Here is a 16,962-nt window from a genome sequence, read left to right on the forward strand (position 1 = left end):
GAAAATTACTAGATGAAAATCAAGGGAAGGCAAGACCCTAGAGAGGTAAGGAGCACTGAAACCTTTTTTTTTTCTTGCCTGAGGACATTTACTGGAATTTAGTGAAGTTAAGCTGCAGTTCTCACAGCGCTGTGGAACACAGTGGGCAGAGACAAAGCTGAGGGCATGCCCAAAGTGGAGACCCTCCCTCATAGAGGTGGGACAACACAGATTCACTTAGTAACCGCAGACTTGCCCTGGGGTGTATTTGCTGCCCAAATTAATGAGATCTGAATAGTTAAAAAAAAAATCTCAACGATGGATGTGTTAATTAACTCGATTGTGGGACTCCTTTGACAATGTATAAGTATTATCAAATCGTCACATTGTACACTTTTAAATATATTACAATTTTGTCAATTAGACCTCAATAAAACTGAAATAAACAAACAAGAAAACTGTAAACTATGTAGATTAAAGTGGTCAAGGACCATCAGTGCCCCTATGTAGCAGAAGCAGTGACAAATATTTTTCAAGGAAAACACCTTCCTACTAGGCCTCAAAGAATTCCCATACATAATTTTCCACAAAAAATGAGTATCACACAGTCAATAATCATTTCCTTCATCAGGAAACAAAGCTAATGAGTAAGAACCATAGAAACAAGAGCCATAGAAGTTGGTTGTGAAGACTTCAAATATTATAACAGACAACAATAAAACAACAATGCTTGCTACATTTCGTGAAATAAAAGATACTTTTAAGAATGACAACAGGAAACTATAAAGAATGACAAAACAGATTGGAAAAAGAACCACATACACTTTCTAGAAATAAAACACATAATACCTGAAATTCAAACTGCAATGGCCAGACTTAACAGAGAATTAGTAAACTGAAACACAAGCCTAGAAGGAATTATACAGAATTCAGCATAGAAAGTGAAGGCAATAAAAAATAGAAGTTAAGAGACATAAAAAATTAGTGAGATGGTCTAACCTAAGTATAATTTGAGCTCCAAAAGGAAGAGACAGAGAGAATGAGGCAGAAGAGATATTTGACAAAATAATAGAAGTTTTCACAACAGATGAAACTGACCTATAGTTATCCTTAAATACCACAAATCACAAGCAAAATAACTGAAAAGAAATCCACACTTGGATGTATCATAGTGAAACTTCAGAACATCAAAGACAAAGAGGCAGTCTTAGAAGCAGTCAGTGAGAAAAGCCAAGCAGTGACTGACAGACTGTCAGCAAACGCTCAACTTCTCATGAAGTTTCATCATTAGCATGTAGAAAGAAAATAACTACAAACCCAAAATTCTAGCTCCAGTAGAATTTTTTTCAAGAACAAAAGTTAAAAAAGATATTTCCAACCCACTAAAAATTGGGAAAGTTTGCCTCTAGAAGAGCTTCATTAAAGGAACTTCTAAAGAATGTATTTCAGATAAATGGAAAATAATCCCAGAGAGTAGATCTGAAATGCAAGAAGGAAAAAAAGAACAACGAAAGTTATAAATTTGTAGATACATTTAAATGATACTGGCTATATGTACAAAACAATAATAAGGTCTCATTTTTTTTTTTAACAAAAGGCAGAATTAAACTATCCCTAAATACAGAAAAATAGCATATAAATTGGTGAGATACTTGGATTTAAAGGAATTAAAGTTTAAAGGAATTAAAGTTTCTAAATCATTGTGTTGTCTGACAAGAGTGAATGGGTACTTGACTGACTTCATACTTTCCTAAGTTAAGAAGGCATGTTGGAATTTTAGAGTAGCCACTAAAAGAAGAGAAACAGTATATTTCCTCTAAATTGGTAAAAGACCAAAGTCGAAAGACAAAAACTATCAGATGGGATTAAAAAAAATCCAGCTTAATGCAATACACCAGAGAGACTTTCAAAATGTAAGGCTACATAAAGGTAGAAAGTAACAAGGATGGAAAACACATACACCAAATAAATTCTAACCAAAAGGAATCTCACGTGGTTATATTAACATCTTTTATGGAGAGAAAAGCATTACTGGAAATAATAAGCCATTTTATAATAATAAAAGATTCCACTGTTCAGAAAGATAAAACTATTTTATCTAATAATATAGCCTGAGATTGACAACTACAAGGAGATATAGACAATTTATTATCAAAGTGGGAGACAACACATCTCTGTTCACAGAATAACCAGAGGAAAACAAGTATGGATAGAGAAGATTTTAATAACAAGATTAACAAATTTGACCCACTGAACATGTATAGAATACTTCATCCAACAATTGCAGGCACATTTTTTTCCAGCACATTTACGGTGCTCTAAGAAAATTTTCAATGAATTTCAAAGGACCGAATTCATACACTATGTCATCTAAACTCTGTCACTTAGCTTTATGACTGTGCTGAAGTTCTTTAACCTCTCTGAGCTTCAGTCTCCTAACTTCAAAATGGGGATAGTAATAGTATACTTCTGCTATGTAAGCAGAGACACAGAGATGATGCATTAAAGGGTCCTGTATGCAAAGAGAAAAAGTTTGGATTTTAAACTAATGAATTTAAACAAGGAATGACACACTTAGATGTGTTTTAGAAAGAAAATTTGGCAGCAAGGTAGAGAATGGCTTAGAGAAAGGGAAAACTGGAAGCAGGGGGATGTATTAAGAAGAAATTACAACAAATTAGATGAGAAATAATGAGGGCTTGAAGAGCACTGAAAGGACATATCTTCACAGATATTCATGTTATTATTTAACAATTTCAGTCCCAAAGGGAACTAACAGAAACTAGGCTTACTAAATATATTGCTATTACTTTAAAATTCTTTGGTGAATAACTAAGGATGCTAAAGCACATAATTTTTTCATTCCTTAAAATAGACAATTTAAGAGCCACTCTTACAGGCAATGTCTCTATGACCTATAAGAAAAAGAAACTGAGCCACAGTATCTTTATATATATACATACATACATACATATATACATACGAAATGAGCCATTAGGTGATTTTATCACTGTGTGAACATCATAGAGTGTACCTACACAAACCTAGACGGTATAGCCTTCTACAAACCTAGAGTATATGGTACTAATCTTATGGGACCATCGTCGTATATGTGGTTGTTGGTTGACCGAATGTCGCTATGCATTGCATGACTGTATGTATATACATATCCGCTTTATTACATTTATTTTTAAAGCATTCTACGATCTCACTCTTTAAGAGAGTCTGTCTAAAGTTTAATAATCCTCACTGTTAGATATTTCTTTTTTTTTTTTTTTTTTTTAAGATTTTATTTTTTCCTTTTTCTCCCCAAAGCCCCCCGGTACATAGTTGTGTATTCTTCATTGTGGGTTCTTCTAGTTGTGGCATGTGGGACGCTGCCTCAGCGTGGTCTGATGAGCAGTGCCATGTCCGCGCCCAGGATTCGAACTAACGAAACACTGGGCCGCCTGCGGCGGAGCGCGCGAACTTAACCACTCGGTCACAGGGCCAGCCCCTAGATATTTCTTCTTCACAACCAATCCCCAAAAGCAAAAACACTGCCTATTTCTGTTATCTGCTATTAACAGATACTTAAAATACTTACATATTGGTGTATTCACTAAACAATCTTAGAAAATCCAAGACAAAATGTTTCTAAGCATAGAGTTTTGAGGAAATTCAGTTCATAAACACAAATGAGGTAAATACTAAACCAAACTCTCTATTTTCTTTATTATTTTCATTTAGATGGAATTTGGCTAACATAAAAATGCATGCAATTTAAATTTTAATAAATGAAGTTAAAATTAATCTGCACAGTACTTCTATGTAGCACAAGCACTGTAAATGGAAGAGTTTCCTCCATAACTTAGTTTTGTTTTTATTTTTAATCATTGACTCAAAGCCCATAGGTGGTATGAAGCATGATTTAAATTTAACAGGAATAACACCCGGCTAGCGTAAATAATAGTAATAAGAACAACTATTGCAGAGAATGCCATGGTGGCATATCCTTGCAAAACGTTCTTATTTTTCACAATACCAATTTAAGTTTTATTTGCATGTCCTACATAAGAGTGTCACAACCAAGGTGAAAGCAAACGAAGTTCACTCAAAGTGAAAGGGTGTGCTGAAATAAATTGAAGTGTCGGAATAAGATGAACAGAACAGGCACAGGGGAAATGTGATTCCAAGGGATTTCCCACATTGTCTCTGTCAACCATTTTGGAAATCTTCCAAACATTACATCAAATAAACTCCAACTCAAGAGACATTTGTAATTTATATAATTTCTACTTTGGCATAAAGCAATGCTAAATATCACTGGTGCTGCTATTTGGAAAGGAGAGCTGAGGAAAAGTAGATCAGGGTCTTCCTCATTTGCTACTTGTCTCTTATGTCCTAGTGGAAAACATCAGGTTCTATCTAGAATCTGACAACACATCATCCCTTTTATCTTTCCTCTGGATTACAACAGCCTCTTAACAGGTCTTCCAGAGTTCCACTCTTGCCCACGTTCAATCAATCTACCTTACAGCAGAAAAAGTGGTCTTCTCACGGTGTAAATCAAATAACAAGACTCACTGTTTAAAACCCTGTAGAAGCTTCCCAAAGCACATGGAATAAACCCCAAACTCCCTCCCTTTGGCCTCCAGGCTCTGTATGATCTGGCTTCTGCCTACCTCTCCAAGCTACACACAACCTCACACACACCCCCACACACGTGTGTATGTGCGTGTGTGTTGCTTCCTGTGTATATTACTACCTCACCATGCCAAGTTTCTTCCCACCTTAGAGAGCCTTTGCATATGATGTTCTTTCTTCGTGGAATATCTCACTTCTAAAAGCTGAGCTCCTTCTGTTTATATGCAGCTTAAATGTCACCTGCCGGGAGTCCTTCCTGACCACCTATCTCAACTCCCTGTTTGTTTCCTTCTCAGCATATATCACAGTGTGCAATTATATTTTATATTTGTCAGCTTTTTATAAAGTTACTCACTTAACACGTAAGCTCTATGATGACAGAGAGGTGTGTGTCTTTTTTGATGACATCTTTTTATGATAGAAATATAAAGTAGATTATTCTACATGCGCATTTTTTTCCACCTTGGAATAGAGGACAGTGCTTTAGAAAATGTGTTCCATACTAATGCATGATGCTCGATGAAAAAGTGGTTCTATGGTCCAACAATTCTTTTCTTTTTTTTTTTTTTTGAGGAAGATTAGCCCTGAGCTAACTACTGCCAATCCTCCTCTTTTTGCTGAGGAAGCCTGGCCCTGAGCTAACATCCGTGCTCATCTTCCTCTACTTTATACGTGGGACGCCTGCCACAGCATGGCTTTTGCCAGGCGGTGCCATGTCCGCACCTGGGATCCGAACCAGCGAACCTCGGGCCGCCGAGAAGCAGAACATGAGAACTTAAACACTGCGCCACCAGTCCAACAATTCTTTTCAAGTGCTATACACTATAAGTTCCTCTTGAGGGTCCACGACGCTCATTACAATATTGAAAGCTCTGAGAAGTAAAGAAATCCTTTCACTTTTACTCCATCCATTGATTCGTGTATTTGTAGATTCTGCAAACTCCTTCTTCATGTCCTTATTTAGCATTTATTAACTTCCTGAGGTACTAGTGTTCAACCCAAGAACTTTGAGAAATGATGCTATAGAGGTCCAGGGAAGAACTATTTGTCTATTGACTTTCCTCATGGCATGAAACAGTGCTCCCCAAAAAACCTCCTGATCTATAAAAATGTCTAAAATGATCTAAAAAATATCCTTAAAAAATGTCAGTGGTGGAAGAAAAGCATTATCACTGAACCTAAACAAATTTACGTGAACTAATAATAAACCAGTAATAACTCAGGCACACCTAACCTTCAAGCCTACATCTAGATTTTGTATTTTGTTTTTTAGTTTTGACACATGGTTCTTTAACCATAACTATGCTAGTTTTACTGTTATTATTATTTTATGTATTTATTCTTTTTCTTGTGATCTAATCAGGCAATGAGAAGTCTTCTAAATTAATTACTACAAAGCTATCCAGGTAGAATTTAGTGCTAATGGTAATCTCTGCCCATGGTTTTTACAGGTCACACATATTCATTGAAGTAATATATTACTTGGATGTCCATTGCTCCTAAAACATTTTGTTTAGCCAGTTCATCAGAAGTTTTATTGATAGTCATGAACACTTGGAGTACATGACTTTTTATAGCATGATATAGTGAAGATAAATTTCCACTGGGAAAGCTACTTTTACTAACGCCATCTTTGAACCATTTCATAACTTTACATTTTTGGTTCAAAAGACCAAAAATTTAAACCTTGAAATTCAACAATACTGAATCTTTGTTTTTCTTGTTCCCATTATCTTTTGATTATATGTCTTTGGCACAAAATACTATTTGGGCAGAAAAAGTTCTCTAAGTTCCTCCTATGTAGTTAGGAACTTCTGTTGCTATACATGCCATTGGTCAGAGCACAAGTATGTCTGTTCATCTACCAACAGATGGTATTCACAGTTAGTCATGGTCATTTTCTTTGTCTCATATTTTATTCTTTAGTCCACAGAGTGTTTAAAGTACTGTTTGGATCTTTCTATGATGAAAAGAGAAAAACGCAAAAATTAAACATCTTTGAACATTTTGGAAAAGAATTTGGAAAGGTAGAATTAGATATTAATGACATCAATATCTACAATTTTTAAAATGAAATCGACTTTGAAAAAACCTATATATTGTTTGCTTTTACAGTGTTCATTTAAATGAATCTTTTGCAATCTACACTGTTCAAAACCAGAATTGCTTCTGCACTTATATATTCTTGTATATTCTAATTTTTTCCTTAGGCAATCTGATGTAAAAACACATTCATTCACTCATTTTATTAATGTAACAAATACGTCATGCATACCCATCACTCAACGTAGAAGTATCTTGCTAAGCGCGGTGCAACAGAGAAGGTGCCGGCGCCCTATCTCAGTGCTCAAGCAGCTTACAAACCGAGGATGGAGGTAAGATGCATACATAAATACCAGGCAAAATGGGTTACCCATTAGACGATGTGCTTAACAGCCTACAAGCTCAAAGAGGAAAGAGAGATTGTTCTTGTGGTTTCTAGGAAAGCCTGGTAGAAGAGCTGAGTTTTGAAGGATAGGACTACAAAGGAAGTGGGGAATAAGAATTTGAGCAGAGAAAGCAGTTTAGGCAAAAAAAAGAAAAAAAAGAAAATGAAGTGAAGGGATGAGATATATTTGAGGAATTTCAGTAAGTCTAATTTGAGGAAAGCACTGTTAGGTAAGGCATAGGGTAGCATTAGGAGACAAGCTTGTGGAGGTTTGGTCATGGGAAAGGACATCATTTTCTTCAGGAAGGGAAGGAAGAAGCTATGGCGATACCTAAGAGGCATATGACTGGTGACAAATAAGAAAGAGTAAAGAACATCTTCTACTGGGTCCATGACTAGAGACACAGTCTCCGGTGTGGTGGCCTGGGAACGTAACTATGGAAAGAACAGCTCAGTCAGCTGACAAATAAGGAGTTCCATATCCTCATTTACATTTTAAATGTAAATTTAAATGTAAATTTAAATGTAAATTTAAATGTAAATCTACCCAGATTACTATATATTGAGTTTAAAAAGATCACTTTATCTCGTCATTAAATCTACAATAAAATAAAGACTTAAGTTCCTCTCTTTTCTTGTGAACTAAGAAAAATCCAAGATATGCTTTTGTATCTAGTCTAGAAAACGGAGAAAAAGACACACATTTGATTAAATTGTGAATTTATAAAAAAAATAATTTAGTTAATATGCTACCGCTCAAACAACTAGACTAAAAAAACCAAAAAAACAAAAAAAAAAAAAGGGAAGAAAAGGTTGCCTGTGCATTCAGTTCACTGGGTTCACTGGGATGTTCCCTGGCCTGTAAGAATGAAAATAAAGAATGAGTGCTGCTATGTTTAACTCACAGAACTGTAAATTAATTTTATCTATAAAAAGAAATTAAATCATTTCATTAATCTTTGGAAATATGGTACTATGCAAAATGTCATTTAGATGAGATAAAATAATGCCATTTCTTTACCATAAGGCAAAAAGTGGGAAAGTCAAATGCACATTTAAAGATTTGATTCAAATTAGATTCTGGAGCTCGTTTGTGGATGATGAATACCATGAAACACTGAAATCTTCAGCAGAAAAAAATTTAATAAATCCAAATTATTTTGGGAGTTACTTACTAGAAATAGTAATAATGGTAATCAGAAACTACTCTGGGCAAATGTTTTCCAAAATCCCATGAGGCGCTCCAGTAAAAGGTGTTCTAAATTCAAACACGTTCGGGAAATGTTGGTGCAATAAAGCTAACATGCAAATGTGCACTGTGAACCTCAGGGAAGGGCCGCAGCCTGCAAAGTCTCCCCAGAGCATATGACCAGGGAACCTGTGATTTGCCAGACACTTGGTACCATTCCAAGGAACAAGCTGAGATGCTGCTCTGGAGAAATCATGGAATTCACTTTTCTCCTCAAACTTTGCTAGTTTTGCTTCACCTCTCTTTATATCTTGTCCTCAAGGCCTGCACCTTGTCCTACCCCTCATATGTATATACATACACACACAGACACACACACACACAAATACATAGATACATATACATCACATAACATACATATAAAATTTTAAATATGTATAAATCCTTTATATCTATGTATCTATCAAAATTTATCCTTCCTTGGCAATGCCCCAGGATCCAGCTGTTTTCTCCTTCCATTTCTCCCAAATCAAAAGTCTTAACACAGAGTATCTCCAAATCAGCTGTCACAGAAAAGAACCTAATATATTAAGATGATTTGGTAGATAACATGGGTAGGTGATTAGGTGTACAGAAATTTTAAAAGAAAAGGTCTGGCTGTCTTAACCCAAAGAAAGCAACCACAAACAGTATTGTGGCACAAGGGTAGGTGGAATCTGAGGAAAGACTCTCTATCCTGCTCACCCAACAACTATTCTACATCAGCGTCTCTCCATCTGGCTTACATGTAAGTCCAGTAATAAATTTCTATCCAGGGAAAGTAATGCTATTATACTTAGAGAAAAGGATTCCAATGTTTCATTGTTCTTTTCATAACCTTCCCAGCACAAAATAAAGAAAAAAATATAGAAAGAAAACTCAGGAAAATTTTATAAAAAAATGACAAATCTTTTTAAAAACCCCATATTTTACAAATTTCATAACTGCATAATCTTGGTGTGAACTGTGTCATAGAATTACATAATTTATGAGCTGAAACTACTCTTACTAATGACCTAGTCCAATATTCTCATCTATGGATGAAATTTTAAAAGGGAGGAGGGGCGATAAATGAACTCAAAGTCACACAAACTTGTGGCATAACCAGGGCTCAGAACCAATTCTTGATACTCCTTGTCACTGAAGCTCTCCATTTCACCAGAGCGCCTCCCAGCTTTTTGTTTTGTTTGGGAAAATCTTTACACAAGGCACACAAAAAAGATAATATATTTTGTCTTTGTATTTGTGTTCTATATATTTAAATGTTTTGAGAGATTAAAAGCTACCTGAAATATTTATTAAATTTTGTTTATTCATATTCATCTGCTGACTTTGAAGTCTTGACAACACATGCATAATCTACTTAAGCTGAATAAACACAAAACCCAAGAAAACAACGATCCTGTGAGTTACTCCACTTCTCCTTCAAAAGCGACACTGTCATTATCATGCCTAAGGAAGAGCACATCTTTACCTGCCAGTACTCATGAGGGCTGGTAACTTTTAGTCTTTTACAAATTTCTGAATAATGAATATTGACAGAAGAATAAAAATTCAACTTATTTACAGGAGAGAAAAGATAATTGTGAAGAACTTAGACTTCTTTGCACTAATTTAGAAAATCCTCGCGCTCTCTAAATAACCACATGAGCTCTTAAATAGGAAGTCACAAAATGAAAAATTTCCCTTTATGCAAATAATAAAGTGAAACAGATTTTTTCCGATTATTTTTCACTCAAGAAACCATCAGCTGGAGCCTTAATAATGTGCTTTATAAAGTGTCCAAGTAATGAAGATTGATTTTTAGCAGAGAATTCTCATAAATTGCATGGTATAGAATATAATTAGAGTACTTGGAATGCAGTAATCAGGCAATAAACACTTACAAAATGAATGAAATATGGATAGATAAAGTTTTGATTTTCTTAAACAGAATTAGTAAAAGTATCCATGTCATATATAATCCTGTATAATATATATATAATTCCATTTTTATAGTTTTTCAATTGTAAAAATTGAACTTTGTCAAGAATATTTCAGTTCTCCATTTGTTTATTAAGTAAATTTAATTTATTACATGAGGGAGATATCCAGTTTCACTTCTGATATATAAAGAGCTTATAAGTTGTCAGTCCCATCCTTACAACTAAAGCTGAACAAACTGAAAATCAATAACTTTTCTTGGACCAACTGGATAACTGAGATTGTAGGGCAAACTACCTCCCTAAAATCTTGAGAGAGAGGTTAATGCAGAGAGTCACCTTTGAGATCTGCTTACCTGGAGTTGAGGTCCCTGGAGCCATAAACTGGTAGGAACACTTAAATGGGCATTTTAATGAATTGCTGGAGGCTGATGCACACTAGCTTGAAAGGAGAAACTCCTGGGGGCACAGTCTTGGGGAATTCCCACTCTTTTCTGGATTTTACCTCCAGGAACCCCACCAGGTTCTCCTGGTGAAGATCCAAGAAAGATCCCCGACTCATTCTAGCAGAGGGAGAGAAAGAGTCATCATTGTGAATTATGTCCAGAGCCACTCCATAACAAAAGCCTACTCTCCAGGGAATAAAGACTGGACCTGAGCTTCTTCCCACCTGGGGTAAGGATGTTTCAAGTTCTCCAGCCCCCACTACCCTTCTTGGACCTGAGCTTTTTCCCACCTGGGGTAAGAATGTTTCACATTCTTCAGCCCCCTCCACCCTTCTCAATTCACCTAAGAGGGGAGAAAAAAAGCTAAAACACTCGAGAAACACTTCTGAAGGTCACAGCCCCAAGACACAGGCCCACTAAAAGACTGAGATTTAATCATAAAAATATAGAAAGCTTCTCTCCTATACCATACCATCACACCAATAGGGTTTCAGGAAAACAACAGTGGATTACAGTTGGAAGAGCTGGAAGATGCAGACTTTTTCTGAGGAGAGGTACTCAGGGAAGCCCAAAGATAAGAAGGGAGACAAAAACAAGGACAGTAGGGGAATTTGAAACTTCTGACACCTACAGCTGCAATAAATACTAAATATAGCACAACTCCTAGCCATAGTAACATTAATAAACCCTCACATTAAAGTCCTCTTCACTTCAGTTCCTATTATTCAATACATGTGCAGCTTTCAACAAAAAAATTACAAGGCATGCCAGACAGCAAGAAAAAACAGTCTTAAGAGTAAAAGGAAGCATCAGAATCAAACTCAGCTATGGAATGGATGGTGGAATCACCACACAGGAAATTTAAAATAATTATGATAAACATGTTAAGGGTGTTAATGGAAGAAGTAGACAGTCTGCAAGAAGAGATGAGCAATGTAAGTAGAGAGATGGAAACTCCAAGAAAAAATAAAAATGAAATGCTAGAAATCAAAAGCACTATAACAGAAATGAAGAATACATTTTATGGGCTCATCAACAGACTGGACAGAGCCAAAGGAAAAAAATCAGTGAGCTTGAAAATAGTTAACTAGAAACTACTTAAACTGAAATGCAGAGCATTAAAAGAATAAAAAAATAGAACAGAATATCCAAGAACTGTGGGACAATTTCAAAAGGTATAAGAAATGTGTAATTGGAATACCACAAGGAGAAAGAAGAGGAACCAGAGCAGAAGAAATATTTGAAGTAATAATGTCAGAACTTTTCAAAATTAATGACAGTCACTAAGCCACATATCCAGGAAGGTCAGAGAACATCAAACCAGATAAATACCATAAACAAACAAACAAACAAACACACAATAGACACCTAGGCATGTCATATTTAAATTGTGGAAAACTAAACATGAAGAGAAAATCTTGCAAGGAACAAGAGAGGATAAAATATCTTACCTATAGAGAAACAAATTAAATGTTACAGTGGACATCTCAGAAACTGTGTAAACAAGAAGAAAGTGGAGTGAAATATTTAAAATGTGAAAGAAAGAAACTCATCAACCTAAAATTCTATATCTGGTGAAGCTATCCTTCATAAGTGAAGGAGAAATACTGACTTTCTCTCTCAGACAAACAAAAAAAGACAGACAACAAGACGTAAAAATCCAAGCATTTATGCAGCTAATAAGTGTCAAAACACATGATGAAAAACTGATAGGAATGAAAGACAAATTCACTACTAGAGTTGGAGACTTCAATACCATTCCTTTAGCAATTGATAGATCAACCACGTAGAAAATCAGTAAGGGTACAGTGGATCTGAATAGTACTAACAATCACCTTGAATTAATCGACATTTATTTTATAGAATCTTCCATCTAACAACAGCAAGATACACATTCCTTTCAAGCTCACAAGGAACATTCACAAAAATAGGCCATATACTAGGCCATAAAACATACCTTACTACATTTTAAAAAACAAAAATCAAAAATTAAAAAAAAAAATGTTCTTAGACCATGATGGAAATAAACGAGAAATCAATAACAGAAACTCTACAGCTGGAAAATCCCAAAATATTTGGAAGTTAAACAACCTACTGCTAGACACGCCTAAACAACATACTTCTAAACACATGGTCAAATAAGAAATCTCAAGAGAAATTTAAAAATATTTTGAAGTAAATAATAATGAAAATACAACTTATCAAAATTTGTGGGATGCAGTGAAAGCAGTATTTAGAGGGAAATTTATAGTCTTATAGGAAATTTATAGGAAACTATAGAAAGAAGAGCAATTTAAGCCAAAAATAAGCAGAAGAAAAGAAATAGTAAATTTTAGAACAGAAATCAGTAAAATTAGAAAGATAAAAATAGAGAAAATCAACAAAACCAAAAGCTGTCTTTTGAAAAGATGAATAAAATGTATTACATTAGACAGTGTATGTGGAAGTATCTTGTAAACTGTAAACATTTTATAACATTGCATTTATTCATTCATTTAACGTATGTTCAAATAAGAAAATTAAACATTTGGAGGAGAGACTGAATATAATACAGATGGTCAAAACACTGATAGTAGTCCACAGTGTTTTGAATATTATATGTATAAGAATGTATCATGAGGATTTAATTATTATATTTCTAGATATATGTCTGCACTTCTGTTCCAAATCATTTATAAAATGAAGAAAAAAAGCATTATAAAATGGTATTACAAAGTGTCAGGCTGAAATAATCAAACGTCAACATTAATAAAACTTCACTCAGCCTTACTTTTCAACACTTCAGATGAACATTTGTGGAATAAGGCCTAGAGAGCTGTGCTATCGTGCCTGGGTCACCCTAGGATCTCGGGTTGTAGTTTGTTTGAAAACACAGATTTCCTTGTCAGATGGATAAACTTCAGCCAATGATTTTGCACTGAAGACTTTTTTCTTTTTTATCTCACATTGCTCCTGAAACCTTATGAATGGGCAGAATACCTAGTCTACCAACAGATGTTTTCAGTATGTATGCCCTTCTTTTCCAGTCTCCCATCTAAGAACATGTTGATTAGAACTGTGGAAAGGTGAGGTAGCAGAGGGCAGGAGAACAAGGGTAAAGAGCCATGAAAACTCTACATTAGTATTCCCTGGTAGCATGCCTAAAAAATCCTAGATATGCAACATACAGCAGTGAAATCTAAAGCCTGCGTAGGCCAGCCTAGAATACTGATGGTAAACGAACAACTATTAGCGCAGCGTTCTACTGCCAATTACAGCATTTGTCCCATGTGATATGAAGCAATTTGCCTAAGGTCAAAACAGCTGGTAGGTAGTAAAGTTCATGATTCTAAAGCCTGAGTTCTTAACTGTTATTTAACCGAGATATGATTTGACGGAATAGAATATATTCCACTTTTCCAAACCAGTGACTGTGTGTTGACACTGTTGTAGTTATTGAGGAACAGCGGCTAGTGGTACACAATTTTTCTGAACCATTTCTAGGATCGAACAGTCATGTGACTAGCAGATAATCAGACTAATATAAATATCTGAAAAATAGCATTTAATATAGTCTTTGAAGCAGAAAAATGCCAGGAAAAACAATAGCAACTATCTTTCAATAAGTTAACTCATACTTGTTTAATTTATAGCAAATATCAAAATTAACAAGAAACTGTGATGCTTGGCAGAACTGATTTTGATAGCAATATGTGTTCATTGGAACCTCGCTGTTTGTTACTACTATATAGTGAGACTTGCTATTAGGCAGGCTTGTTTGGACATTTGACATTTGACTATTTAGACATGGGTCTAAAAATCCTTCCTTTGCCATGTATCCTGAGGAAAGCTAGCTCCCTGGATCTCAGTTTCTTCACATGTCCAATGAGGATAATAAGACCTACCTTGCAAGATTCGTGTAAACATTAAAGACTACACTACTAGATGTAGTGTAATGGGAACATAGTAGGTGCTAAATAAATGGTGGCCACTGTTATTATTGCTGTCGTTATTATAATCACAAACGTAGAGAGTTCCTTGTATTATAGAGTACACCTTGGAGAATCACTCTAGGGAGCTTCTTAAGTGAGGGTGAGGGACCACTGTTGGTTGCTTTGGGTGCTGAATAAAGATGAAAAGCTGTGAGACAGAAAAGCAAATGTGTGAGTCAGAAAGGTCAGAGAAAAACTGTATTAGGGAGCTTTTTTAGACATTTTCGGCATGAAGCTGACTAGCAGAGAAAGGAAACTGAAATTCACACAGACAGAACAATTCATAGGCCACTGGTCCCAAGAGTCACATTTAGGTTTCAGTCAGAGATGTGTTGGGCCAAACTGTTCCATCTCTAGAACCTCACCCAGCTATGGATATTATCTTACTAACCAGGAATTAAGGGCTGGATCATCCGGCTTTTCTAAAGGAACACATGCCAAGGGCAGGGGATATCTTAGACTAATCCCACTTCTGAATCAAACAAACTTTGAAAAAAGGAATAACAAGCTCCTGTGAAAAAGCAAGTTTTTCGTTTTCGTAAATCAGATGCTACATTCCAGAAGGGTGGAGGGAAAGTGGAGGTGACCATGCCCACACCTCCGCCCTCTGCGCAGAGCCCAGGGGAATTACCCACAGGCCCAGAAAAAATTATACAACTCAGAATTACAAGAACATACTCGTGGTTTTCAACTGAATTTATTACTTTTAATTTACCAAGCCTATTGTGATGAAACAAACAACCCCCCCATTTGATTCATATTAATTTGTTGCACAATAAAGCGCCACAGCCAATTTCTCTTTGATGGCTGAGTATTTCCCAAAACTATGAACAAATCTGAATGATTCTGAAAAGATGCTTACTTTCAGTTCCTTTGTTTCTGTCAACCAGTAGGTCAAAACAAGCTATGAAAAATATTTCGTAGAGCTTCCAAAGACAGTGTAATGGCCTGTTTTTATTTACAAGACAGTGACAACTCCCCATTTACCTCTCTATCCGTTCCTTCTCCCTCCTGGTATAGCCCTATAACTCCCAGGATCCACCTGTACATTCTTTACAGTTTTTAAAAATTATTTTCGAATCCGTAAGTCATACATCAACGTATTTAGACTGTACTTGAGATAAGGCTCAAATCTCCTTTGAGATACTCACCGTGCCCCAATTCTGCCTCCTACTTGCATCAGAGGTGGCCATTAACCTTTCAGAATCTTTCTGTATCAATATGAGATATTTGCTATTTTCTGTTCTGTGTTTTACTAATTGCCATTATAATGTATGTACAATTTTGCAACTTGCTTTTATGAAGCTGTAAGAAATTCTAGGGAACATATATTCATTTATAGAGGTTAAAAGATTAGTAGAAATAATGCTGGACATGCAGCAGGCTCCAGATCTGTGCACAGGCAGGAAATTTTAGGTATATCACTAACCTGGCTACCTCAGTTTTCAGGAATCTTCAATCTTTTAGGTTTTGTGTAAAAACTAAATGAAGTAGTAGGTGTATGTGCTTTCAAAGGTGTGCGGTTTTATGTATAAATTAAATATTATCTGGAAAATAAAATCAGGTAGTGCTACTATTCAAAAAGTATATACTATGGGTATTTAACTTAAAATTTTATCAAAGAAGCATTATAAGAATATTTTAATATTGAAATCTTTAGCTAGTGGCATAGCCATTCCCAGCTTTGAACGCTTCACTGGAAACACTTTGAAATATTATATTAAAAGTTTAATCATGAAAAAATATATTTGCATGTAAGTTCAAGTTATTAAACTGATTGTTTACAATTCTGATTCCATTTTTCATCTGTGAGCTTCTGTGCTTGATTCCCAGAGTAAATGAACAGCAGCCCAAGTGTATTAAAACAATTAGACTAAATCAGGAAAGGGGTTGCAAAACTATGACATTTAAAAATATTTTAAAATTTACCCCAAATCTGCTACATGTGGTGTTCAAAGGAATTATTTTATTAAAAACAACTGTATAAACGATTACAGTTTAAGTTACAATTCTTTTAAGCCTAATGTCCTTTATAAGCTACAAGCCTGAAAGGTTTGCATTTTAAGTAAATTAAGACATTAAGACTCTTGGAGGAAATGGTTAAAAAAGAATGCTCTACAAAGCCCCTCATTTCTAGGTTTTTACATGAATAGGATCATCAATAACAAATGGTATCACTAACACCTTAAATAAAAACCTCCATGTATTTGTTCTGATTGCTTTCCACTGTGAATTATTCACATTTTTCTTGGCTGGAGGTTGGTAGGGGATTTCAGGGGAGGGACTGGTGTTTCTGAACCTTCCCATATTCCTTTATTTGAAACACATTACCTCAGACTATTTCTTCAGAATCTCCAAGTTC

The 16,962-nt window shown here is 35.3% G+C and overlaps 1 protein-coding gene across 13 annotated transcripts in view; it reads right to left on the bottom strand.

Moving 5' to 3' along the window:
* The window catches only part of XRCC4 (X-ray repair cross complementing 4), a 288,469-nt gene that overhangs the window by 101,765 nt on the left and 169,742 nt on the right, over positions 1–16,962 (bottom strand). For 7 of the 13 annotated variants that reach the window (XM_070517835.1, XM_070517839.1, XM_070517838.1 and 4 more), the window contains one exon: positions 10,545–10,746. The exons of the other annotated variants lie outside the window; for them this stretch is intronic. In XM_070517835.1, coding sequence (XP_070373936.1) covers positions 10,581–10,746 — 166 coding nt within the window. In that variant the 3' untranslated portion in view covers positions 10,545–10,580. Of the gene's footprint in view, positions 1–10,544; positions 10,747–16,962 lie in introns of those variants that run through there. 13 annotated transcript variants of the gene reach the window in all.

The sequence above is a fragment of the Equus asinus genome, chromosome 9 (assembly GCF_041296235.1).
Source record: "Equus asinus isolate D_3611 breed Donkey chromosome 9, EquAss-T2T_v2, whole genome shotgun sequence".
NCBI classification, from domain to species: domain Eukaryota; kingdom Metazoa; phylum Chordata; class Mammalia; order Perissodactyla; family Equidae; genus Equus; species Equus asinus.